Below are 26,987 nucleotides of genomic sequence, written 5' to 3'. Positions count from 1 at the left end.
GATCACTCGGTCTGTCCAGCCTGGAAATGAGGAAACTGCGGGGAGACCCCGCTGCAGTTAGAGCTTCCTCGCGAAGGGAAGCGGAGGGGCTGGCACTGAGCTCTTCACTCTCCTGACCCGAGGGAACAGCCTGAAGCTGTGTCAGGAGAGGTTTAGATTGGATATCAGGAAAAGGTGCTGCTTCCAGGGAGTGGCTGAGCAGGTTGAACAGGCTCCCCAGGGAAGTGTCACAGCACCGAGCCTGACAGAGTTCAAGAAGTGTTTGTAACAGGGCTCTCAGGAACAGGGTGTGACTCTGGGGATGTGCAGGGCCAGGAGTTGGACTCGATGATCCCTGTGGGTCCCTTCCACATCAATCTGTTCTGTGATTCTTTGATTGTGTAATACAAATCAGAGTGATCCTGCTTCAGATTTCGGAGGAACTGCTCTCCGTGAGTTCGGAGAGGGAAGGATGCAATATAGAGAGGAAAAGGCTGTACCAGCTCCTTCCTCTCCCTCTGTCCACCAGCTCTGGGCTCTGCAAGTGAATATTTTTTAATATATACATGTCTCATACAGAGAGATACATACAGCTCCTCCACTGCCGGAATACATTTCCCCAGTACGCACTTTCCCCCTGTCTTGATTTAGTCCCTTTGTTATAGTAGTACCCTTCTCTGCCTGTGGAATAACAAATATAAGTCTTGGTCCCATTTGTTCAAAGCTTGACTTCAGAACTTGGAAAATATTGACCGGGAAAGCTTTGCAGGCTGTTAGAACCAAAGAAAGTCCTTATAAAAGGAATAGATGCCCTGGGGAGTATGGAGTTTTCCTTGCACAAAAGCAAGCACAGCTTGCCAAGTGAAAATGCCCATCACCTCCAGCCCCACAGATTAAGAGCCTAGTAGATTTCCCAGTTCTGCACTGCAAAACTGGAAGCTCACCCACGCTGGATGCGAAGTTCAGCTCTACAGATGTGCATAATAATTCTAGGATTTCTTTTTTTCCTGATCCCAACACAATTCTGCTGAAAAGCAGGAAAGTGTTTTATAAATCCATGTTTATCTGAGAATGAGTGGCTGGAGCTTTGCAGTTCCACACAGAGTATACATATACTGTTTTTAGGATGAGATGCACATTTATTTAGGAATCTTTAAAGGCAAAAATGTCCAACTAAATAACTCTTCTATTTGAGGTGGCCTGTTTGACAAAGAGACAGAACGCTGTCCATGAAAATACGGGGATCAATTGTTATTATCTCAAATATATCTGATGGGTTTGGGTTGCTATTCCGCAGCCCTGTGCCATTTATTCCACAGAGGTCAGAGGCAGCAAAAGTTCAGTGGCACACAGCCAAATTCATTGATATGACATGCTTATCAAAAAATTGCACTAGTTGTAATCAGCCTAGCACGTTTTAGGTTTTGCATAAATACATCTCAGAAAATTCCTGTTCCGCAATGTCATTTTTTTTTGTTTGGTTTGGTTTATTTTTTTTCTGCACATAAAAATCTCATGCAATCCTCCCCAAGTTCATCCATGTTTTTGAAAGGTACTAACCTGAATGTATGTGGCAGAGATGCTGCTGTCCATGTGGAGTTTCCAGAGGGCTGGAATTAGACAAAGTGACCTGCACAGACTTGTGTTTTGCAGATTTCCCCTCCCCTTCTATCACACTGCATGCTTATATTCCCTATTGGCATCAGAGTTTCTACATCATATATTCACATATATCCACATGCCCAGCCTGGCAGCTGCTTTACTTCCCCAGACTTCAAGATCAGAGAGCCTGACACTTAAGAAGTTCCAAGGGAGGAAATATTACCTCCCAGCTTCCTCAGATGAGTGCTGGGGATTGGAGCAAACTGTGTGAAAAGGTAGAAGTCATCAGTGGGCAAACTGCTGTTCCAAATGAGGGACTTTGTGCTGTTATTTCTGGCTTTGAGAGTTAGTGGTACTGCTTGTAATGTATTGTGGCTCTCATCCAATGCCCCTGGAAACCACCAAATAGGCTCTGATTGAGTTCAATCAGTTTGATTAGGCCTTCAACCCATGAAGATGCCATTGCTTGGTTTTACTGCCATAGAGGTGCTTGGCATAGTGCTGCCCCTACTCTCACATACATTCAGATACATACATCCATTAAGTCCTCACAAGCAGAGCTCTACAGGGGTGAGGCATAATCCCCGATGACAGAAAGAGGTTGCCTTTTCCTGGGTGCGGCAGGAGGCTGAATTCCTGGTGATCAATTGTGACTATTCTGGTAAATGCTTCACCTCTCTTCTCTTAGTAAATGTAAAATAAGTATTTGTCTGGATTCTCTTAAAACCTTGAGTTTAAAACTGTAGTAAATTTTTGGATGAGCAATTCTAGAGACCTGTAAAACGTCACTAGTTTATCTTCCTGCTCTAAAGGCAACAAATTTTAAAATATTACTATTCTCTGATAGTAACAATTCTCATAAAACAACAAAAATAAAGAGCCAACTGTGAAAGCTTAAATAGCCATATTTTTTGTGTGTGTGGTTTAATTTTGGTTTTTTTCAGCTGTTTCAGAGGGGAAAAAAAGGAAGTTTACTTTGTCCAAAAGATAAATAATGACCTGGTATGTTCAGAGACAGGGCATAACTTTGGGTGAAATAGATCTTTGGGTGTTGAGTGACTGTGGCTTTGTGTGCTAACCTCAGCTATATCAGCATGTGACAGATATACCTACAAGGTGAAAACTCACAGGACCATGAACAACTTCCTAGAGAAAATGCATGCCAGGTAGCTGTGTCTTGCCAAGGTGTCATGCACTGAGTATAGCTTTGCACCATGTCACTTGACATCTTCCAGAGATCCTGGATTAGCTGCTGGATGAAGAACACCCCTTTCCCAAATATGTTAGTCCACAACTGCACAAACACAGCCATACCATACCCACTGCCAGGCTCCAAGGTAGCAGGTAATCATGGGGCTACACATACATGCAAAACATCTCTTTCTTAGTGCCCTTGAGCTAGCTCTGAGGTAGCTCAGCACTGCACAGCAGGCATTATCTAGAATGGCCTTTAGATTACTGAGGATTGAGCTTTAGGATTTGTCTGCCTGTGATCCATATTGTGTTTGTAAGCACTTAGGAAGATCTGTGTTTAATATAAATGTGTGTAGAGCATCTGAAGTTTTATGACTTCCAAGGCTTCGGATGTGTTGTGTGTGACAGGTCAAAATTGAAACAATCCGTGTCTTGAAAAATAACTATCTGAAAAATCTGTGCTGCTGCTTCCTTATCTTTAGGCCTGTGGCATACATGGTCTTACATCATCCTGCTGAAGGAGAGTACACCTCTGTTTGGCACGTTTCTTCCCTTTTATCTGTTCCCTGCTCCTGAGGGGAGATAGCATGAATTGAGCCACAGCCTCTTCTGCCTCTAAACTGGTTACTGGTTAACCATATTGGTTAGGCACAAATCCTTCTGAGTCAGGAATTCTTTATCTAGGAAATGAACATGTGAACAGTGAGTACTGTGTATGTTCATAAAATGTTGCATTTTAGTGATTCTCAGTCACTCATTCCTAGTGTCATGTCCATTACAGCTGACCCATATAAAAGGAATCTCCTTTCCAAGGTGTCTCCATAGCCCTGTACAGAAAATCTCAGTATCTCAGAAGCTGTTAGCTGTAACTGTGTCTCTGTTAATTAGTGTCCTGATTGATTTTGGTTTTTTGGTTTGGGTTTGTTTGGTTTTTTATTTGGCTGAAAGTATTCATTAAATGAGCAAGAACTGACCAAAGCTCTAAGTGACCTAAAAGGGCACTTCTAAGGAAATAAATAATTAGTCTAAATTTTTTTTTAGCTTTTTCCTGGCTCATACTACATTGCTTGCTATAAATCATGGTGTAGTGTCCTTCCAGACAAGTTCATTAAAATCCCCTTAACATTGTGTTTAAAAGGGCTTTTGGTACAATTTAATGTCTAAGAGAGAGATGAGGATGGAAGTGGAAATGTGCCACATTAGCAGATGTTCAGCTGGGAAATAACATTAATGATTAGGCTGTGCAGCCAGAACTGGTGTTAGCAGCACATGCATGCTTTAAGGACTTGGAGAACTGAGCTACAAATAAACACTTGTTTGTTCCCCTTCCTTGTTTTTCATACCAGAGAAACTTGAATCTTGTCTTTAGCCAGTATAATTCCAGTGTAACTACACAGAAATCACTCAATGAAAATAAATTCAGACCACCACATCTGGATAATACTAAAACCAGCTATTACATGATTTTTGATTTTTCACCTCTCTTAGAGTGCAAATGTCAGTTCTATAAGGCTCACAAAAGTATTAAAAAAAAAAAGTATATGTATTGTATTCCAGGTCAGCTCTTCAGAGGGAAGCGGCAACACCTCATCATGGAAAAGCTATGTGGCCATCAAAGGATTAGTGCAAGTTCCTGCTCAGGCTTTGGGTTTTTCTCCCATTGGAGATTACTTCATGATTAGCAAGCTGGGAGGCACTGGTGAATGTGAATGTCTGGAATTCCTTTATATAAAAATACTGCAACTATTGTCACCAGATTATTTTTGAGCATTGAGTGTATCTTCCTGTTGCAGCACTGGTTTGACTAGAATGTTTCTTGAAAATCATTTTGATTGTCATGTTTTAGAAAATGATCAGCTATCAGCTGTGAACATTAAAAGGCTGAGAGCACAAAGAGGGAATAGTCTGCACAACAAGTTTACTCCTAGAAACACCTGGCTTCTTGGATAAATGTAAGCTTATTCATACTCTGGTAGAAGTTTTGCAGTAAATCTACAATACTACTGTCCTCTTGTTGATGAGCTCAAACCAAGCAAGAGACCTACTTGGAAAAGGAAAAAAATGCACAGTCATAATAGATGCAGAATGAAAGAATCTGAGAAATTGAAGGTACCAAAAAGTTGAGTCAGAATTTTTGCAGACAGTTTTGCGACACTGTCAACCACCAGTGATCTCAGATGCTTAATTTCAGTGGAGAAGTAGTAAAAAACCCACAAAACAATACAAACCCCCTTCCTGAACTGCTGGGTTCAGAAGATTCTATGTATTTTAGAAATCCATGTTCTGAAATGTTGCCCAGAATTGCCTAGACTTTTAAGCATACTGCTACTACCTGCAAGCATTAGAAAGTATTGCCCCAGTCATATTGCTGGGGCCTTGGTGCTAGCAGACAGTGGCACTACGTGGTACAGCCTTGATTTTCTCTTGTAAGTGGCCTAGGTTTGTGCCAAGAAACACAGGCTGAGATGATTCCCCTAACATTCTGAGTAGGATTCAAGGACTTTGGAAAAATGCGGCAGAGCCAGTCGCCAAAGAAGTACCCTCAGAGTTTGCTCAAGTCATGGTGCTTTTAACTGAGCTGTTGCTCACCATGTCTGTGGGAAACTGACTGACTTTGGGCTGACTCCAGCACACAGATAAAGAACAAGGCGCTTCCCATTTTTCCCTTGGAATTTGGTTCTCTGCTTAATTAAGACATCAGTGTTCGGGCCAGACCCCAATTGCACGGCTCAGCAGTGCTGTCATGTTCCTGGCACAGGGCTCCAGGCAGTGCTGGGGCCAAGGAAGAGGAGGCAGGGAAGGCATGGAAGCACCAACTCCCACAGACACCTCAGCAGGAGGCAGAGCACAGGGCCAGAGTCACTAACGTGACGCGTAAGGAGTCCTAGACCAGGGTGTGTGGTACCACTCTTCAAATTTGGGACTTAGCTGTAGGTGGCTGCATGAAACCTGCTCTCAGGGACTCCTGCTGGGCACCCATGTGTGACCAGAGTTTGGGCTAAGCTTCAGCTGAGTGCTGTGGCCAGAAAGAGAACTGAGGAGCCTGGGAGGCCTGGTGACAATTCTGTCACTGGTGTTCCAGAGATGAAGGCTGAAATCCTTGGTTTTGCATCTGTTTCTTTATGCCAAGCAGAATACGTGGAAACTCAAGCAATATGGAGAAGAGCAAGCAGCTCTCAGTTGTGACAGACCTATCCTCTCAGAAAGAGCAGAATGTGTAGTTCAAATAGAAGTAGGACAACACAACTTCTTTCAGAGTAGGCAAAATCACTAAGTCACTCTTCACAGTTTTGGGGGATATGAGTGAGGCAGGGAAGACAGACTTAAAAAGTAGCTCACTGAAAATGCATGCAAATTGTACTCCTTTATCCTTCAGGACTCAAAGCATGCTACTCTCAAATGCTTAGGGGGTTGGAGGGTTTTGGTTTTAAATATGAACCACATCTAACACTCCTTAATTGACTTGTAACTTTCTGGATTTTAATTCTCTGAACTTTGTTTACCCTTTCTTTCGTTTTGCTTTCTCTATGAAACAAAAAATGCACAGCTGGGAACCTGAGCTTCACTCACCCTGAGTGTCCAATTACATGAATGTTCCATGAGCAAAAAGGAAACTATTTTTGTGTCATTTAGCTCATCTAGCAACTATTTGTGCTGATTGCAGCAAAACATTTACCGGTTGCCAGCTAAGAGTAGGAGGGGCTGGGTGGTGAGTGCTCTCCCTTCTCTGAAACAACAAAAAAAAAAAAACAAACAAAAACAAAACAAAAAAAAAAAAAAAAAAAAAAAAAAACAAAAAAAACCCCAAAAAAACAAAAACCACCAAACCCTTGGTTTACAGAACAGCTCAAAAGGCTCAGGTGAACAGGTCGGATTCCAGCAGTGCTGAAGGTGGCAGCTCAGTGTTCAGCCCTGCCTGGGATGGCTGTGGGCCAGCAGCGCCTGCAGTGGCTGGGAGTTGCACAAGTGGGTGCACAGCTCCTCTGTGCTCTGCAGGGGTCTGTGACCTGTGTGTCAGCAGCTGCTGCTGCTGCTCTCTTGGTCCCCAGGCCAAAGATCCTGAGGGATTTCACCACCTGTGCCATCAGAGCAGGGCCCTGGCTTGTGATGAGGAGCTGTGTGAAGTCTGGAGCCTTCCCCTGCACCCCCTGCCCTGGCTCTGCCTTGAAGCCCTGGCCTGTGCATGGGTGCACTTGTGGCACCAGTCATCTGTAGAGAAATACTGCCAAGAGACACTGTGTGCTTTGTGTTAAAGAACTCTATTTATTCATATAAAGGTACGTGGATGGTGCAAATGCCTAATTGATAATCAATATAATTAGCTATATTACATGTACACCTGCATTATTTCAGGTGTTTGCTTAAAAATATGGGAAATTCAGTGTTCATTAGAGCATTTCATAATTCAAAAATATAAATTGCGTGAAAACAGGCCACCCACCTTTGTGGGAATTCCTGCCTCAGCACAATGAGACAGAGGTGATGAGATGTACATTCCAAGCAGCCCTTCTGGAGCTGCATCTCTGCTTTGCTAGCACTCCCTGTTATGCAGGTGTGTTCCAGCTGCAGGTGTGGGATAAGCCCTTAGGTGTGCCTGGGAATGGTGGCCTGGAAGCACCTGCCTGAGCTCTGCTCTGAATCAAAGCCAGCTGAACTATGCTCAGCACATGTTCTGTTTTCACTGGTGCCTCTGGGAAATGACAATCAGTTCTTGCTTTTCACTGGGTGCTTCTCTGCCCAACGACTGCATCAAACTTGACCTCAAACATCTTTTTCAGAAGGTTCAGGGCACGTTCTGGAAACACCCTGAAAGAGACAACATGAAAGTAAAAGTGGGATAGAAACTTAATTATGGGAATAAGGGGCAGTGCAGGTGAGGGAAGATCTGGTCTGGGAGCAGAATGCATACTCACACATGGACTGAGACTGAGACAGTGTCTTAAATTGGGCATTATTTCCCAAGGACATGTAGCCCCAGTCAATGTCTGACAAATTTTAACTCCAATCTCACCCATCTCTTTTTATGACAATTCCAGGACAGGTATATACCAACCATGATTTAGACTACAATATTGCTGCAGAATCCAGGAAATTTTCATACTGAACATAGACATTTGCTTTCTTTTTGCAACAGAGCCCTTTTAAAGCAATTTCCCAGCCTCCATGGCCTGAATCTTTGGTGTTGACATAGAGAAACAAACACTAAGGTCCTCATCTCATTCTGGGACTATGCTGGGGCTGCTTTTTCAGAGAATGTGGTGGCCTGCAGAGCAGTGGAATTCTCCACTGACATCACTCTGCTGAAGCAAGTGGTTCTTGCAAGGGCTTGTGAGAGGGCTCAAAAAAAATCTCTGGATGATGTCTGTTGTCACTGAGAAGAACCACTGCATTACTGAATACCTTGTGATATGTTATAAAATAAAACTTAATCTTGAATCAGATTTTACAAGTCTGAGGGTGGTACACTCAGCAGGTTACAGCTGATACATTTTTTGCCCTACTCACCTTTCAAGCAGTAAAGCAACGCCCTGATTTGATGGAACAAAAACCATTTTCTGGTTGGTCACTATTCCTTCCATCAAAGCCTCTACAACTTCTTCAACCTCCAAAATCTTTCCAAGCCTGCACAGGAAAGCAAACACATAAGAGGTGCAATGGTTAAAAAGGCGGGTACCAGCTGATCCAGGAGGCACAAACTCAGGTAATTCAAATGCAACAGTTACAGGGTTAAAGTACACTGCAGATTTTCTTTAGCCAATGATACACACTGTTGTTATACAGCCAGGTGGAATAGGGGCCTAAAGCTGGGGATAATATGCAGTGCCTTGATGCAAAGAAGGAAGCACAGGAATGCAGAGTATTGAGAGTTACCTTGTACTGGGGTTTTTGACAAATCCAGTGTTGATAAAAACCGGACAAAGGCACGTTGTTTTTATTCCATCCTTTCCCAGGGCACACAGCTCCTCTGTCAGAGCTTTATGAAATCCAACTGCAGCAAATTTGCTTGAGCTGCAGGAGGGGGAAAAGTACAAATGAGAAGGCAGGAATCCTGTTTCCCACCTTTCTACCACTGCAAATGGCCTAAGCCATCACAGATATATATATATATATATAACAGTACAGGCTAGGATGCAAAAACCTGCAAATAATGGAATCCAGCTGAAAGGCAGAGCAGGGACTACTCTAACTTTGCCTGTGCCAGAGTGTAGTGCTGGATAAGATACTGAAACTTGTGGAGTAATTGTGGAAAGCAGACAGGGTGTGAGGAGGCAGACAAAACAGACAGGAAAACATCAGGAAAGTTTAGAAAACATTAACTGGTGTGTGTCAATTGATGCACATGCCATTTTTCCCATGAGAGAAGATTCTTGGAAGGAATACAACCTGAATGTCTGAAATTAAGAAGGATGGGCAAGGCAGATGTGGAGATTAACCTTTCACTATTTACTGTACCACACAGGAGCATCTCAAATGAATTGTGTGTCCTTTGAAATACAGAGATATTGTGCAAGCAAAACTGAGGACAACCTGCCACAGAAATAGGTGTAGGCCTTCAGTTTCAATTAATTCTAAAGAAAATAGATGTCACATGACTATTCTTTCATACACACATTGCTCACAATTCAGTCAGAGCTAATAGCTTGGTACTTTCTGATGGAGAAGATAATTAAAATTAAAAACAAATTAAGCAAGCTGATTTCAAAATCACTTACCAATATGCCACCATGTAAGGAGTCACAAAATGACCTGCTGCTGAAGCCACTGTGACAATGTGCCCGTAGTTGTTGTTCATCATGACTGGCAGAAAAGCTCGCGTGGTCTTGGAAGTCATTTAAACCAAGAGGCAAAAATGCAGGAGGAAAAGAACATTGTTTTCTTCGACATACTCAGCACTGACCCACAGAGCCATTCACTAAGTGGCCAAAGCTATCCCTAAAGCTATGAGCTGCACAGCACCTCAGATTCCCAGAGCCACAGGGATACCTGCTCTGTGACCAGAGGTGCAGCTCACAACCTGCTCTCCAAAGGTTTCAGCAGCTGGCTATAAACAGGAGCTGGTTTTCACATCTCTCCTTGGCTGCTTTTAAGGTTTCAGGAGCCAGCAGAAATACTGGCAAGGTCTCACCCCCAGCATGTACAATAAATGACTTGCCAATCCATGGCTTCTCTTTCCTTCTGCCACAGACAAGTATTACTGGAAGCCTCCCACCCTGTCAGCCCCAGGACACCTCTGACAGAGGCCAGTGCATGCTGCAGATGAGGCTGTCACCAGCCAGCTCACATCTGCAAGAGGCCATTCCTGTTTGCCAGCACACAGTCTGCTTTGTGCCTCTGTGCTATGCAGTTCATTTGGTAATTCACTGCTAATAATGGTTGGTCTAAATATGCCTCCTCAAGGACACGCCCCAAAAACTGTAGCTACAGATGGTGGTGGCCCTTACCCACATGTGACCCAGAATGTTGACTTCAAACATCCTTTCTATCTGGTGGTCCTGAGTCGAGAGAAAGTCAGCAGTTGTAATAACACCAGCATTGGTCACCAGGATAGTCACATCCCCAATATCCTTCTTCACCTTTTGGAGAGAAAACAAAAGCCCAAAATTGTGTCTGTCACTCGGGAGAAGAAAAAGGATGCTAGGGTGGGGAAGATGAGCCATAACTAATTAAATTCTTAGCACTGCATCTTTAAGGGAGAGGAAGATCACGCCACGTTTCCAGATGTGACGAGGCAGGAACTGAGTAGTAGAGCCATGAAATCTGGTTTAGGTCTCATTCTTCCCCATTAACTAATGCAGTATTTACTGTGTTCCACAAGCTGTGCATAGTTTCGACCATGTAGTCACAGTTGGGACCATGGAGCTACAGACTGTTTCAAGGCAGCTGGACCACAGCCATTACAATAAAATGTTCCATATGTCCTCAGTGATGTCTGTGCTCCTTCAGAATCTGGAACCCTAGAGAGCAAACTTGGCAACAGGATGTGATATGCTGGAGCCTCCCAAATAGGATGAGACTGCCTGTGATCTTGGAAATGCTACAGTACTCTGTGTCCAGAGAGCAGCCAGGAGTGGGGAGCTTCCAAGGGCTCGCAGGATTTGTGTACAACACCTCTTTTCTCGTTTCCCTGCCTTCTCTGGAAATCAAGTGTGGTTGGGAAAGCCTTTGGCCGTGCCCCTGCTGCCCCACCTTGTCTGCAGTGCTGTAGATCTCCTCCCGTTTGCTGCAGTCCACCACAAAGGTTTGAACAGTGGCTCCCAGCTTCTGGCATTCTGCTGCCGTCTCCTCAACACCGTGCTGGAAGAGGCAGAGAGAAAGACACCGTGCACAGCTGAGCAGCACAGGCTGAAGATGTCCCTGGATTGAGCAACCACTGCCCAGCCCCAGAACAGCTCATGGCTGCCCGGAGAAAGAGCTGTAGGTGGGGTCATTGAAAGCGTAGGCATCCCAGCTGCAAAATTTTGGACCTATGTAGTGTGACTACCAGAAAGAAAATTGTAGAATCATGGAATGGTTTGGCTTGGAAGGGATCTTAAAGATTATATAGTTCCAGACCCCCCTTGCAATGGGCAGGACATTGGACCAAGTTCTCAGAGCTCCATTCAATCTGGCCTTTAACATTTCCAGTGATGAGGCATCTATAACTTCTCTGGGCAACCTGTTCCAGTACCTTACCATCCTCATAGTAAAAATTTCTTCCTAATACCCAATTTAATTCTCTCTTTTGGTCTGAAGCTATTTCCCTCTCTCTATCTTTTTGTAAGCCCTCTTCACATAGTGGAAGGTTGCCATTAGGTCACTCTGAATCCATTGTTTTTCCAGGCTGAACAATCCCAATTCCCTTAGCCTTGGCAATGTGCCAACAAGAGTGAATTTGGCTTGATAAGGCACACGTAGCAGCAGAAAGAGGGCACACGGTGCCTATCACAGCACAGCAGGCAGCACTGTGAGTGTAAACAGAGCTCGTGCACCACAGGCCTGGGTGACACCCTGAGGTATGGAAAGTGGCTCTATGCCTTTCTGTATTCACATGCTGGTGTGAGAGGAGCCACAGTTGTGTTGGGACTGGCTCAAATGGAATTCATTTCCCCACAGCATACTCACAGTGCTGTACTTTGCACTGCGTGCTAGGAAGGGGTTGATAACACACCCACTTTTTGGCAGCTGCTGAGCAGTGCTGGCACAACATCAGTGCTGTGTTCCTAACATTCCCTGCCCTGGCAGTAGAGCCTGGGAGGGGACACAATTGTGAAAGCAGATCAAAAATGACCAAAGGGATATTCCATATCATATGATGACAGCTCAGATAAAACAGCCAAGAAAAAGAGGAAGAAGAGGAGGAGCATCCAGTATTTACAATGTTTGCCTTCTGGAGCAATCACTTCCCAGCATTTGGGCGGTCATCTCTTGCTAATGGGAAGTAGAGGAACAAAATTTTTTTTTTCTCTTCGCTTCTATGCATACTACTTTTCAGTTTTGCTTTAGCAAACTGTTTTATCTCAACCTACAAGTAATTGTTTGCCATGTTATTTCCTCTACCCAGTCCAGCTGAGAAGAGGGGATGAGAGAGGAGCTTGGTGGGATCCTGGCACGCAGCCAAGGTCCACCCACCACAACAGTGCAGAGTGCAGAGAGACTTTCCTCACAGAAAAGGACATGACACACACAGAACAGAAACTTCCCTCTCTATCAGCTCACCAGGCCAGGGCAGGAGTGATTTTGCTGTTGTCTTGTCTCAGGTGCCAGAAGGCTGTGTCAGTGGGGCCCTATGCTGGGGTCTGTTTTGCAGCTTCAGGATGACACAATGAACTTCTTCGCTGACCCAGCGTGTCAGACACAGAAAGCTCAGCCTTCCACCCTCTCTGTCGCACCTACACCCAGCACTTTGCCTTGATCCCTCCTGAATGCCATGCTGCATGTTTGTATCTGCCCATCCTCCACTTGCCAAGTGTGCAGCTGCCCAGAGGGCAGCCGGGCTCCCACCCAGCGATGCTGCTGACGGGAGTGCAGAGAAAACACATCTCCCAGCAATGCACACGCGGCACCCGAGGCTACCGAGGGAACAAGCGGAGGCAGAGCTGCTCCTCTCAGCGGGCTTTCTCCGCCAGCCCGGGCAGCGGCTCCCCCAGCAGCTCCCCGAGCACTTCTGTCCCTGCCGCAGCTGCTCTGCCGGCTGCTGCCGCTCCCTCCCGACTAGCACCGAGCGCCTGTGGCACCGGAGCCCCACATCGTGTGCTGCAAGCGGGGCCGAAGCCTCTGCTGGCGCTCAGCATCGCAGCCAGAGCAGCCGAGCGGGAGCCGACGGCAGCGGGCTGCGAGGAGGCGATGGGGCTGCAGTGTGCTGCTGCCCTTCTTACGCCCCTAAATCCCCCGGAGTGGAGCCGGAGGTCACGGAGCGAGGACACGAGTGCTCCATTACCTTATTGATGTCCCACAGGACCAGCCTGCTCTGGCGCTTGGCGAACTCCAAGGCGGTCGCTCTCCCGACGCCATGGCCAGCGCCCGTGATGAGCACCAGCTCCCCGCTGAGAGACTTTCTCCTGGCAGGCACGAACAACTTCACAAAAGCCTCCAGGTAGGAATAGAGGAGCGTGACCAGGAACAGGAGAAGCTCCACAAACACATTCATTGTTATGCCGGAGCTCCTTTGAGGACCGAATTGAACTTCAGTCTCTTTTGAGAGGACGCGGCTTGTTGATCTGCCCTCTGCCCGTCCCAGTGCGCGCCTCTGCTCCCGTTCGCTCCCGCAGGATCCACCCCCGCACCGCCGGCTGCTCCGCCCAGCTGTCCCACCCTGTGCTCCCGATGTCCCACCCTGTGCTCCCCGTGTCCCACCCTGTGCTCCCCGTGTCCCTGTGTCCCGGTGCTGGGTGAGCGGTGCGGAGGAGCTGCGGTCTGTCCTCGCACAGCCGTGTTCGCCCTGCAGCTGACAAGGACGTGCCGGGCGTGGGTAAAGAAATGCGGCTTTCAGGGTGTTCTCTGCCCTCTTGGCCGAGGAAAACACACGCGATAGAGGTGTGCAAACCCGTCTGTGTTCTGCCCTTGGTTTCGATCTGTCCGTCGCCCCCGACGGACATTCTCTGTTTTGTTTGTCCCTATGCAGGTGGCAGTGCCTTCCTGTCCCTCTCCCTAGCTTTTGTATCAAGGAAGCAGCAAAACATGTTCTCATTTGTCATCTTGCTGCAGGTGGAAAAGGGATGGAAGTAGCAATGAAATTGCTCATCCAGTTACTGACAAAAACATCTTGAAGTTCCATTCAACTCTATTGTAATTCTTTTCAATTTCTGTGCTTTGAGCCTGTCAAGTTACTCAATGCCATGAGCTACTAGAGCAGTTTTCTTCACAGTCCTTCCTTATACTGCATCTCTGTGCATTTTCAGCAGGCTTTCCCCCCCCAACATCCTTTTCCAGGTCCCTTAGGGAAAGCTGAATGAGACAAGTCCTTTCAACTTCTGGAACTCCACAGGTGAGCTCTTGTCTAGCTGTTTGTTTTACTATGGCTTTCATTTAGTTATCCATACTCAGACCTTCCATCTTATGCTGCAGCTTCTTAGTTTTCATAAGGCCTTTGAGAAATGGCATTAAATTGCATGAATTTTTATCTAATTTCGTCTAAATCACACAGGTCACACTTGGACTCACTTGTGAGTATGCAGAACTTTAAGCAGAACAGGAATGCTTACAGGGACTAGGAGAAAAGTACTTTCAGGTGTTTCTTCCAGCTCTATCAGTGTAACTGCATGGCCTTTCCTGGAAAGGATTGCTGATCTTACTCCTTTGTTTTTCAGTTAGAAAAACTAATGTATCACAGTCATGTACATCATTTTATCTAAGGATATTCTTGAGCTGCCTGGGGAAGTGTGAAGGGTTCACGAACACCTAACAGGTGAAAAACACCTAATGGCGTCCAGTTAAGATTACAGTTTTTGAAAAGTATTATTTTTGTCCTGGTGGTTTGGCTGCACCTCACCTTGTATGTGAGAGACTGGGTCAGTTTCAGCACAGAGCTAGGAGCTTCCCACTTTTCCCTTGGAATTTGGTTCTCTGCTTAATTAAGACATCAGTGTTCGGGCCAGACCCCAATTGCACGGCTCAGCAGTGCTGTCATGTTCCTGGCACAGGGCTCCAGGCAGTGCTGGGGCCAAGGAAGAGGAGGCAGGGAAGGCATGGAAGCACCAACTCCCACAGACACCTCAGCAGGAGGCAGAGCACAGGGCCAGAGTCACTAACGTGACGCGTAAGGAGTCCTAGACCAGGGTGTGTGGTACCACTCTTCAAATCTGGGACTTAGCTGTAGGTGGCTGCATGAAACCTGCTCTCAGGGACTCCTGCTGGGCACCCATGTGTGACCAGAGTTTGGGCTAAGCTTCAGCTGAGTGCTGTGGCCAGAAAGAGAACTGAGGAGCCTGGGAGGCCTGGTGACAATTCTGTCACTGGTGTTCCAGAGATGAAGGCTGAAATCCTTGGTTTTGCATCTGTTTCTTTAGGCCAAGCAGAAGACTTGCAGCTGTAGAACTCGCAGAACAGAGCCACAGCTACACATGGAGTACTGCACAAGTTGCCTTGCCCAGTAATTCCTCTGGGCTCTGAGACCCTGAACTAGATCTGGCAAAGCAGGAATCAGTACAGTCTCCCTTTCCTTAGGAGCAAGTGTGCTAAGAAACAGACTGCAGAAGAGTGCTGTCATCCCCTGGATGGATTTTTGACTTCAAATTTAATTCTGCCATCAGAATTAGAATGAAACACAGGGCTAGTGGGAATGATGTACCAGGAGAAGCCAAGTATCTTGTCTGATGTGTCCTACTGAAGCCAGTCCTTCCCCAGTCTAAGGGCCAAGTCGTCCAATGCTGTCTTTTCTAAGCTTTCTTCTGTGGAGTCACTAGACTGTGACCTTCCTTTGAGCAAAGATTCAAGTCATGAAATAGAAGAAATTTGGAAGGTGTGTACAAGGAGAGGTGAAGCTGGGTGGGAAGTTAAGAGTGCTTGCCAGCCATACAACAGACAACTGTCAAGTACTTAAAATCAGTAAAGTACTGATTTAGCTCTTATTTCCCAGTGAGTGCTAAGCACAAACATTTTGGCTGGTATGCTGCTTGCTCTGGTTTTTTGAACTTTTGAAGAATCTGTATTTTTAGACTGTTTTAGTCCTAACTAGGTAAGAATAGGTGGAACTGAACATAATCAAAAAGCCACGCAGATATGGCTTCCAGTGTCCCACGTGTGACAGGACTGTCGTGGTAGCAAGAGGGCAATACACAGCTCAAAAAGAAGCAGGAATACAACCCCCCACAGCTTGGCTTGGTTTTTAAATGGAAACCATGCCTAAGTATTCTTTGATTGGCTTATAACCTCTTTTTTAATGTCGTGTATTTTGTGAATCCCTTTTTTTCCTTTCCTGTCTCAGCTGCAGGAATCTTGCACTGTGAAGCACAAGAGCTGAAGCTGGCAAGTGTCCTGTTACATGAATATTCCATGGGCAAAATGGAAAACAGCTGTGTGTTATTTAAGCTGTCAACAGCACTTCTACCTATTGCCAGCTAAGAGCAGGAGGAGCTGGGTGGTGAGTGCTTTCCCTTTTCTGAAGGACTTATTTACAGAACAGCTCGAAAGGCTCAGGTGAACAGGTCGGATTCCAGCAGTGCTGAAGGTGGCAGCTCAGTGTTCAGCCCTGCCTGGGATGGCTGTGGGCCAGCAGTGCCTGCAGTGGCTGGGAGTTGCACAAGTGGGTGCACAGCTCCTCTGTGCTCTGCAGGGGTCTGTGACCTGTGTGTCAGCAGCTGCTGCTCTCTTGGTCCCCAGGCCAAAGATCCTGAGGGATTTCACCACCTGTGCCATCAGAGCAGGGCCCTGGCTTGTGATGAGGAGCTGTGTGAAGTCTGGAGCCTTCCCCTGCACCCCCTGCCCTGGCTCTGCCTTGAAGCCCTGGCCTGTGCATGAGTGCACTGCCTGGCCCTGTACCTCACTGATCCTGATGTGGCTTCCCCGTGTGCCTGGGTGCACTGCCTCATCCTTGCAGCCTGGGCTGGTGTTTGGCAGACTGTGGCTGATCCTTTCAGCATTGCAGCACCTATTCCACTGTCCTTGCCTAGAGCTGGTTACCATTTTCATTGCAGAGAGACAGCTTTGGGTTAGAAAAATGTATTTATTTGTAATAGGGAGTCTTGATGGTGCTAATGCATAATTGATAAATGTTGTAATTAGGCATTACATTACAAACAGTAATACTAATATAATTGTGTTATAAATATATACATTGTATTATAAATATACTTATAATACTACAATAATTGTATTTCAATAATACAAATAATTAATTCAATAATGCTCATTACAAATGCACACTAAACTGTAAGTGTTCATTATTAGAGCACTTCTTTTTAAAACTTAAAATTATTAAGTGAGATGAAACAGGCCACCCATCTCCTCTATAAATTGCTTCTTGCAAGATGCTTATGCTCAAGGATGAGTCCAAATGAACATGTTCTGAGGCAATCCCTTTGCACTCAACTAGGCAGCTGTGCTGTTCCAAACACAGGCTTTATGGGCATCCTGTCTGCCTCAGCACAATGAGACAGAGGTGATGAGATGTACATTCCAAGCAGCCCTTCTGGAGCTGCAACTCTGCTTTGCTAGCACTCCCTGTTATGCAGGTGTGTTCCAGCTGCAGGTGTGGGATAAGCCCTTAGGTGTGCCTGGGAATGGTGGCCTGGAAGCACCTGCCTGAGCTCTGCTCTGAATCAAGCCAGCTGAACTATGCTCAGCACATGTTCTGTTTTCACTGGTGCCTCTGGGAAATGACAATCAGTTCTTGCTTTTCACTGGGTGCTTCTCTGCCCAATGACTGCATCAAACTTTGGAATGGTCATTTTCTTCAGAAGGTTCAGGGCACGTTCTGGAAACACCCTGAAAAAGACAATAACATGTAATTAAAAGTGGAGTAGGAAAACTCTGGGGAAAAGTGGCACTGCAGGTGAGGGAGGAGCTGGTCTGGGAGCAAAATGCATGCACATATACGAACTAAGACAGTATATTAAACTGGACATAATTTCCATAGCTCTCATCATTCTCTGACTAATTAAAGTCCAGTCCCGGCCTTTTAGGAGAGTTCAGTGCCAGGTATCTAAGGGGAGTATGTGAACTGCAATATTGCTGCAGGATCCAGGAAGGTCCAATATTGTACAGTTGTAGGTGTGTATTACATTTCATGCTCTGAAAAGCAGCAGGCTTGTGGAAGGATGAGATGTTAAAACTGAGGTGCAGTTTCCACTCGTAAGATTGCTTCTCTTACAGAGATTTGTCTCTTTATCTCCCCTGTCCTAAATGGAGACCAAAAAAGAGAAGTTATTATAAGTGCTTTGACAGTATCTGTTTTGACTTGCCTATGCTTCTGCAAACTTGCACTCTCAACAAACTGCTCTTGGAGTTGCAAAAAGATTTTAAATATTTTTCCCACTGTCTTATGTTTGGTTTAGCAAGCAAGAAACTATCAAATGTTTCATGAGATACTATAGAATTTAGCCGAGACGCTAACTTAGTGGTTTGGATGTGAATTCCAGATTTGGAACTGGGGCTATGGTAAAAACATCTCCTCAGCAGAGCAGCTGCAATGGATAATTAAGTTGTGTGAGAGGATAAATCTTACTTTACATAGCAGAGACCAGTAGAGCCCTTTTGAAGGAACATTCTCAGCCTCTGTGGCCTCAGTGCTGACATGCAAAAACTAACAAGAATCAGGTCCTCAGCTCTTTCTGGAACTTGTGCTGACTCAGAAGTAACAAGTTTGAATGTTGTATACTCAGGTAGTACTGTTGTTTCCACACCCATTGCTTAACTTTCCATTGTACTTACATTTCAGAAAGCAAAGCAATGTTCAGCTGTGGTGGAACAAAAACCATTTTCTGGTTGGTCACTATTCCTTCCATCAAAGCCTCTACAACTTCTTCAACCTCCAAAATCTTTCCAAGCCTGCACAGGAAAGCAAACACATAACAGGTGCAATGGTTAAAAAGGCTGGTACCAGCTGATCCAGGAGGCACAAACTCAGGTAATTCAAATGCAACAGTTATAGGGTTAAAGTACACTGCAGATTTTCTTTAGCCAATGATACACACTGTTGTTATACAGCCAGGTGGAATAGGGGCCTAAAGCTGGGGATAATATGCAGTGCCTTGATGCAAAGAAGGAAGCACAGGAATGCAGAGTATTGAGAGTTACCTTGTACTGGGGTTTTTGACAAATCCAGTGTTGATAAAAACCGGACAAAGGCACGTTGTTTTTATTCCATCCTTTCCCAGGGCACACAGCTCCTCTGTCAGAGCTTTATGAAATCCAACTGCAGCAAATTTGCTTGAGCTGCAGGAGGGGGAAAAGTACAAATGAGAAGGCAGGAATCCTGTTTCCCACCTTTCTACCACTGCAAATGGCCTAAGCCATCACATATATATACATATATATAACAGTACAGGCTAGGATGCAAAAACCTGCAAATAATGGAATCCAGCTGAAAGGCAGAGCAGGGACTACTCTAACTTTGCCTGTGCCAGAGTGTAGTGCTGGATAAGATACTGAAACTTGTGGAGTAATTGTGTAATGCATAGCAGGTATCACAAAAAAAAATGCACTTCAGTTGCAAACAGACAGACAAACATCCAGAATTCTCAGAAAATTGCAACTGAAGCACATCAATTGTTGGATGTCCTGTTCTTTTGCATGAGAGAAGACTCCTAGAAAGAATGAAGATCAAATCTCTAAAATTAAGAAGGACGGGCAAGGCAGATATGGAGATTAACCCTCTACTGTTTATTGTACTACTCAGAAGCATCTTGTAAGAGTTTTGTGTGACTTTTGAAAAGAGAAGCATTATGCAAGCAAAACTGAGCAACCACCTGCCATGGAAATAGGCATGGGCCTGAGGTTTAGATCAGCTCCAAAGAAAGGAAAACCACAAGATCAGTTTATTGATGGCTATGGGTTTGGCAGTGTAATCCTGGTAAAATCCCTGGCTAGAGAGTTCTCACACTGCTGACAGTGAGTGATTCTCTAAGAAGGAGTGTTCCCAGGGGAAGACTGCTGCAGCTGGAGGTGCCTTTATAGAAGGCTGGATGTGATGCAGGATGGCAGCACGCAGTCTAACAGGGTTTTGGTGAGTGCACTGTGATTTCCCTAACACGTTTCAAGTAGGAAATTAATTTGATGTCATGATGGCAGAATGTCAGGGGGGAGGTCAGCAGGGAGGACCTCATGGTGGGAAGCTGTTTTAGAACACCCAGCCAGGACAAGAGGAGGTGCTCTACAAGCAGCTGGCAGAAGTCTCATGGCTTCCAGCCCTTCAACTTGCCACATGTCTGCTGGAAATACAACACAGTAGAGAGGAAGCAGCCTGGAAGGTTCCTGGAGTGTTTGGAAGACAACCTCCTAACACAACTGCTAAAAAAGCCTACTGGAGGAGGTGCCCTGGAAGACCTGTTGTTTGTGAACATGGAACTGGTGGGTGATGTGGTGGCTGGTGGCAGTCTTGGACAAAGGGACTGCAAAATGTCAGCAGTTTTCAATAGTGGGTGAAGTAAAGAGGGGCACAAGAACTTCCACCTTGGACTTCCAGTGGGCAAATCTCAGCCTTATTTAGGACACTGATTGACAGAGTCTGTCCTGAAGGGCAACGGGGTCCAGGAAGGCTGGATATGCTTTAAAAAGGAATTGTGAAATATTGAAGAGCAGCCTGTCCCCATGTGGTTGAAAGACAAGTGGTCAGAGAAAAAGACCAGCCTGGTTAAACAGAGAACTTAGGCTGGAACTTGGGGAAAAAAAACCAATGTATCCTCTCCAGAGGGAGGGTCATAAAACTTGGGAGGACTACAAAGACGTTGCAAGGTCACACAGGGAGAAGATTAGAAGGACCAAAGCCCAACAACAACTTGGCCTTAGAGACAACAAAAAAGTTTTCTATACATATAGCAAAATGAGGGTCAAGGAATGTCTCTGTCATTTGTTGAATGCAGAAGGTAGTGTAGTGACAGAAGATGAGGAAAAGGCAGAAGAACTTGATACCTTCTTTGTCCCAGTCTTTAATATTGTCCAGTTTTCCCTCAGGATTCTCAGCTGCCAGAGCTGGAAGTTAGGGACAGAAAGCTGAAGGAAGGGCCCAGGAGGGGATGGTTAATCCAGGAGGGGATGGTTAGTGACCTGCTGTGCCAATTAGGCACTCACAGGTCTATGCCCTCTGATGGGATCTATGCCAGAGCAATGAAGGAACTGTTGAAAGAACTTGCCAAACCACTTCAATCACCTACCAGCAGTCCGTCCTAGTTAACTGGACAAGTATCATCTGTCTGGAAATTAGCAAATGTAACACCCATCTACAAGAAGGGTTGGAAGGATTATCCAGGGAATTTTAGGTTGGTAAGCTTAACCTTGGTTCTGGACAAAGTTATGGAAAAGACCATACCATTATCATTACAAGGCACACATAGGGGATCAAGCCCAGCCAATATGGATTTATGAAAGGAAGGGCCTGCTTGACCAACCTGATCTCCTTGTATGACAAAGTGGCCCACCTAGCAGATGAGGGGAAGGCTATGGATGTGTCTATCCAGGGTCTATCTAGACTTCAGTAAAGTGTTTGACACCATCTGCCACAGCATCCTCCTAGAAAAACTGGCTGCTTGCAGCTTGGGTGGGTGGAGTCTCCCTCCAATGGGTAAAAATCAGGCTGGATGGCTGGGCCCAGAGCACTGTGGTGAGTGGAGATAAAACCAGCTGGCAGCTGGTCACCAGGGGTGTTCCCCAGGTCTCCACCTTGGGCTGGTGCTGTTTAACATCTTTATGGATGATCTGGACACGGGGATCAGTGCACCCTCAGCAGCTGTGCAGGAGATGCTGAGTTGGGTGGAAGTGTTGACGTGCTCAGGGGATGGATGGAAGGCTCTGCTGGAGACCTGGACAGACTCCATCAGTAGGCTGAGGACACAGCTGCAGGAGGCTCAAGAAGGTGAAGTGTCAGGTTCTGCACTTGAGCCATGCACAATACAGGTTGGGTGAGGAGTGGCTTGGGACAGAAAGGGACACCTGGGGTGCTGGCTGACAGCAGCTGAACCTAAGCCAGAGTGTGCCCATGAAGCCAAGAGGGCCAATGGCATCCTGGCCTGGATCAGCCTGCAGGACAGGGAAGGGGTTGTTCCCCTGTACTGGGCATTGGTGAGGCCACTCCTCAAGTGCCGTGTCCAGTTCTGGGCTCCTTGCTTTAAAAAGGACATAGAGGAGCTGGAGTGTGTCCAGAGAAGGGAAACAAGGCTCAAGAAAGGTCTAGAAAAATCTTGTCTTATGAGGAATGGCTGAGGGAGCTGGGTTTGTTTAGTCTGGAGAAGAGTAAGCTGAGGAAGGACCTCATGACTCTCTACAAATCCCTGAAAGGACAATGGAGGGAGGTGGTGTTGCTCTCTTCTGCCGTGCCTTCAGTAAGTGGAATAGAGGAAATGGCCTTAGGCTGAGACAGGGGAAATTCAGATGAGATAATAGAAAAAATATTTTCACTGCTTACAGACACTGGAATGGATTCCTCAGGGAGGTGGGGCAGTCACCACCCTGCAGGTGTTTAAGAGGCATTTGGATCTGGCACTGGATGATGTGGTTTAGGGGTTACACTGGCAGTGCTGGGTGGATGGTTGGACTGGATGATCTTAAAGGTCTCTTCCAACCCTGATGATTCTATGGTTCTATTTTTATACTCTACAGTCAACGCCAGAATGGTGAAAAGAGGAAAAGCTACTCAGTAGGGGCTTACTTGACAACACTACAACAAATCACAAAATAACTACATTCTATGTAGGAGAAGAGAACAGGATACCTTTTTTACAAAGCGAAAGTCTACGTTGGTGGGCAGAGAAAACAGGAGAATCTTTCATTAGTAGATGTGTCACATGACTATTCGTCATACACACATTGCTCACAATTCAGTCAGAGCTAATAGCTTGGTACTTTCTGATGGAGAAGATAATTAAAATTAAAAACAAATTAAGCAAGCTGATTTCAAAATCACTTACCAATATGCCACCATGTAAGGAGTCACAAAATGACCTGCTGCTGAAGCCACTGTGACAATGTGCCCGTAGTTGTTGTTCATCATGACTGGCAGAAAAGCTCGCGTGGTCTTGGAAGTCATTTAAACCAAGAGGCAAAAATGCAGGAGGAAAAGAACATTGTTTTCTTCGACATACTCAGCACTGACCCACAGAGCCATTCACTAAGTGGCCAAAGCTATCCCTAAAGCTATGAGCTGCACAGCACCTCAGATTCCCAGAGCCACAGGGATACCTGCTCTGTGACCAGAGGTGCAGCTCACAACCTGCTCTCCAAAGGTTTCAGCAGCTGGCTATAAACAGGAGCTGGTTTTCACATCTCTCCTTGGCTGCTTTTAAGGTTTCAGGAGCCAGCAGAAATACTGGCAAGGTCTCACCCCCAGCATGTACAATAAATGACTTGCCAATCCATGGCTTCTCTTTCCTTCTGCCACAGACAAGTATTACTGGAAGCCTCCCACCCTGTCAGCCCCAGGACACCTCTGACAGAGGCCAGTGCATGCTGCAGATGAGGCTGTCACCAGCCAGCTCACATCTGCAAGAGGCCATTCCTGTTTGCCAGCACACAGTCTGCTTTGTGCCTCTGTGCTATGCAGTTCATTTGGTAATTCACTGCTAATAATGGTTGGTCTAAATATGCCTCCTCAAGGACACGCCCCAAAAACTGTAGCTACAGATGGTGGTGGTCCTTACCCACATGTGACCCAGAATGTTGACTTCAAACATCCTTTCTATCTGGTGGTCCTGAGTCGAGAGAAAGTCAGCAGTCGTAATAACACCAGCATTGGTCACCAGGATAGTCACATCCCCAATATCCTTCTTCACCTTTTGGAGAGAAAACAAAAGCCCAAAATTGTGTCTGTCACTCGGGAGAACAAAAAGGATGCTAGGGTGGGGAAGATGAGCCATAACTAATTAAATTCTTAGCACTGCATCTTTAAGGGAGAGGAAGATCACGCCACGTTTCCAGATGTGACGAGGCAGGGACTGAGTAGTAGAGCCATGAAATCTGGTTTAGATCTCATTCTTCCCCATTAACTAATGCAGTATTTACTGTGTTCCACAAGCTGTGCATAGTTTCGACCATGTAGTCACAGTTGGGACCATGGAGCTACAGACTGTTTCAAGGCAGCTGGACCACAGCCATTACAATAAAATGTTCCATATGTCCTCAGTGATGTCTGTGCTCCTTCAGAATCTGGAACCCTAGAGAGCAAACTTGGCAACAGGATGTGATATGCTGGAGCCTCCCAAATAGGATGAGACTGCCTGTGATCTTGGAAATGCTACAGTACTCTGTGTCCAGAGAGCAGCCAGGAGTGGGGAGCTTCCAAGGGCTCGCAGGATTTGTGTACAACACCTCTTTTCTCGTTTCCCTGCCTTCTCTGGAAATCAAGTGTGGTTGGGAAAGCCTTTGGCCGTGCCCCTGCTGCCCCACCTTGTCTGCAGTGCTGTAGATCTCCTCCCGTTTGCTGCAGTCCACCACAAAGGTTTGAACAGTGGCTCCCAGCTTCTGGCATTCTGCTGCCGTCTCCTCAACACCGTGCTGGAAGAGGCAGAGAGAAAGACACCGTGCACAGCTGAGCAGCACAGGCTGAAGATGTCCCTGGATTGAGCCACCACTGCCCAGCCCCAGAACAGCTCATGGCTGCCCGGAGAAAGAGCTGTAGGTGGGGTTGTTGAAAGGACAGGCATTCCGGCCTTAATTTAGGATCTGTGTGTAGTGACAGCCAGAACGGAGGGGTGGCAACAAGAGTGAGTTTGGCTTGCTAAGGGACCCAGGGCAAGGCTGCAGAAAGGAGGCACAAAAGGCCTATCACAGCACTGTGAGTGTAAACAGCTCGTAAAACACACTGACACCCTGATATATGAAAACTGGCTCTATGTGTTTCTGTATTTACATGCTGGGTGTGAGAAGAGAGGTGCCCTCCACAGTGCACAATGTAGGTAGGTTTTATTTTCAGATGACCTTTGATACACACAGCTCAGAATCTCCCCAAAGGCATAACATCAACTCGCTAAGCCAGAGCAGAAGTGACTGTATTGTATCCCTGTTCCCAGGTGCCAGAAGGTCATGCCAGTGGGAACCTGTGCAGTGTAAAGTTCTAGGTCACAAATAGCCTGGCACAGCTCAGTAGTCCCTGTGGTGAGTGACTGGGTAGCTGTCCTCAACACCAGCTGTTGTTTAATGCTGAGAGCCCCCCAAGAAGGAGGCCTTGTCAACGCAGTTGCATTGGAGGAGCATACTCCTAAATCCTCTGGAATCCACACCCTCCCTTGGCACTGTATTTCAGTTCCTGCTGACACCCACGCTCACAATCTACTTCCCAGCACTGAAGCCAGGCGTCGCTCTCTACTAAATTTATACCTTAATCCCCCCATTCCACCCAGTGAACATGAACAATTCTCTGCTTCCCTGCAGCCCTTGACTCTTTGGGAGAGCAATGCCATGCCTCCTCCCACCCCTCCAATGTCTGGTCTTAGGCATAATGGGTACCCCAAACAGACACTGAAAATGTTCAAGACTACCTTCCCTGTTTATCCATCTTCTCACTCAACTTGTCTCGGGTTTGGTGTATTTTTGGGTTTTTTTGCGTTCTGTTTTGCAGCTTCATGAAGAAATAGTTTGCTGACCCAGTGTGTCAGAAACAGGAAGGTCAGGTTCTCACCCTCTCTGTCGCACCTACACCCAGCACTTTGCCTTGATCCCTCCTGAATGCCATGCTGCATGTTTGTATCTGCCCATCCTCCACTTGCCAAGGCTTTTTTGCATTCCAGTCAAGTCGTCTGAAATAAAGAGCTTGGGCCAGTGGGAACATTTAGAGAGATGCAACCTAGGGGTGCAGCTGCCCAGAGGGCAGCCGGGCTCCCACCCAGCGATGCTGCTGACGGGAGTGCAGAGAAAACACATCTCCCAGCAATGCACACGCGGCACCCGAGGCTACCGAGGGAACAAGCGGAGGCAGAGCTGCTCCTCTCAGCGGGCTTTCTCCGCCAGCCCGGGCAGCGGCTCCCCCAGCAGCTCCCCGAGCACTTCTGTCCCTGCCGCAGCTGCTCTGCCGGCTGCTGCCGCTCCCTCCCGACTAGCACCGAGCGCCTGTGGCACCGGAGCCCCACATCGTGTGCTGCAAGCGGGGCCGAAGCCTCTGCTGGCGCTCAGCATCGCAGCCAGAGCAGCCGAGCGGGAGCCGACGGCAGCGGGCTGCGAGGAGGCGATGGGGCTGCAGTGTGCTGCTGCCCTTCTTACGCCCCTAAATCCCCCGGAGTGGAGCCGGAGGTCACGGAGCGAGGACACGAGTGCTCCATTACCTTATTGATGTCCCACAGGACCAGCCTGCTCTGGCGCTTGGCGAACTCCAAGGCGGTCGCTCTCCCGACGCCATGGCCAGCGCCCGTGATGAGCACCAGCTCCCCGCTGAGAGACTTTCTCCTGGCAGGCACGAACAACTTCACAAAAGCCTCCAGGTAGGAATAGAGGAGCGTGACCAGGAACAGGAGAAGCTCCACAAACACATTCATTGTTATGCCGGAGCTCCTTTGAGGACCGAACTGCGCCCGGCCCGGCCCGGCCGTCGCCGCCCGCCCCAAAGCCTGACAGGCCACGCCCCCAGGGCTACTATCCAATCAGAGCGCGGCTGAGCGCGGGGGCGCGGCTGTGGGCGGGGCCAGGCTGGGCACGCTCCGAGCGGCGGGGCCGGTGCTTTTCCCGGCTCCGCAGGGAGGGGAAATAACGTGGGAAATGGCGACTCCTACCTTGGGATAACGTAGTTCATTAAAGTAAAAAAATATGTATATAAAAGCGAAAAGGTTGTTCTCTGTTTCCCCGCGGGAAGCACAGCTTCCGCGCGCACATCGGTCGCTCCGGAAGGCAAACACTGTAAATAACGAATGCCCTGCCTCCCCTTCCTCCTCCTCTTTTCCTCATGTATTTTTGTCTGAGCTGACGTCACGTGGCATGGAATAGCCTTTTGGTCGGCTCGGGTCAGCTGGCCCGGTTGTGTCCCCTCCCAGGATCTTGCCCACCGGCGCGGCTGGAATGCTGGGGACACAGCGCTGACGCGGTGGGAGCGCTGCCCAGCAGCAGCTGCCATAACACGCGGGTGTGTTCCCAACCCCTTCCCGAGTGCCAGGCCACGTCCC

General features: G+C 47.0%; 2 protein-coding genes across 4 annotated transcripts; both read right to left on the bottom strand.

Moving 5' to 3' along the window:
• Nucleotides 1-7,024: 7,024 nt before the first annotated feature.
• On the bottom strand, nucleotides 7,025-13,683 carry LOC134044078 (estradiol 17-beta-dehydrogenase 11-like). 2 transcript variants are annotated; one of them, XM_062493092.1, is made up of 8 exons: nucleotides 13,609-13,683; nucleotides 13,193-13,418; nucleotides 10,963-11,070; nucleotides 10,218-10,349; nucleotides 9,489-9,595; nucleotides 8,647-8,784; nucleotides 8,281-8,397; nucleotides 7,025-7,581 (listed from the first exon to the last, which is right to left on the bottom strand). In XM_062493092.1, the coding sequence occupies exons 2-8, from the start codon at nucleotides 13,400-13,402 to the stop codon at nucleotides 7,494-7,496; spliced, it is 900 nt and encodes a 299-aa protein (XP_062349076.1). In that variant the 5' UTR covers nucleotides 13,403-13,418; nucleotides 13,609-13,683; the 3' UTR covers nucleotides 7,025-7,493. The 2 variants fall into 2 exon arrangements, with proteins under 2 accessions (XP_062349076.1, XP_062349077.1); XM_062493093.1 differs by lacking the exons at nucleotides 10,963-11,070; nucleotides 13,609-13,683 and having other exon boundaries at nucleotides 13,193-13,517.
• Nucleotides 13,684-16,910: 3,227 nt separating this feature from the next.
• On the bottom strand, nucleotides 16,911-26,404 carry LOC134044621 (17-beta-hydroxysteroid dehydrogenase 13-like). 2 transcript variants are annotated; one of them, XM_062493904.1, is made up of 7 exons: nucleotides 26,157-26,404; nucleotides 24,286-24,393; nucleotides 23,541-23,672; nucleotides 22,812-22,918; nucleotides 18,988-19,125; nucleotides 18,622-18,738; nucleotides 16,911-18,089 (listed from the first exon to the last, which is right to left on the bottom strand). In XM_062493904.1, exons 1-7 carry the CDS (start codon nucleotides 26,364-26,366, stop codon nucleotides 18,017-18,019), a joined length of 885 nt encoding a protein of 294 aa, XP_062349888.1. In that variant the 5' UTR covers nucleotides 26,367-26,404; the 3' UTR covers nucleotides 16,911-18,016. The 2 variants fall into 2 exon arrangements, with proteins under 2 accessions (XP_062349888.1, XP_062349887.1); XM_062493903.1 differs by having other exon boundaries at nucleotides 16,911-17,676.
• Between the last annotated feature and the right edge of the window lie 583 nt (nucleotides 26,405-26,987).

Source organism: Cinclus cinclus, chromosome 5 (assembly GCF_963662255.1).
Source record: "Cinclus cinclus chromosome 5, bCinCin1.1, whole genome shotgun sequence".
In the NCBI taxonomy this organism is placed as follows: domain Eukaryota; kingdom Metazoa; phylum Chordata; class Aves; order Passeriformes; family Cinclidae; genus Cinclus; species Cinclus cinclus.
This window is presented reverse-complemented; position numbering and strand designations above follow the sequence as displayed.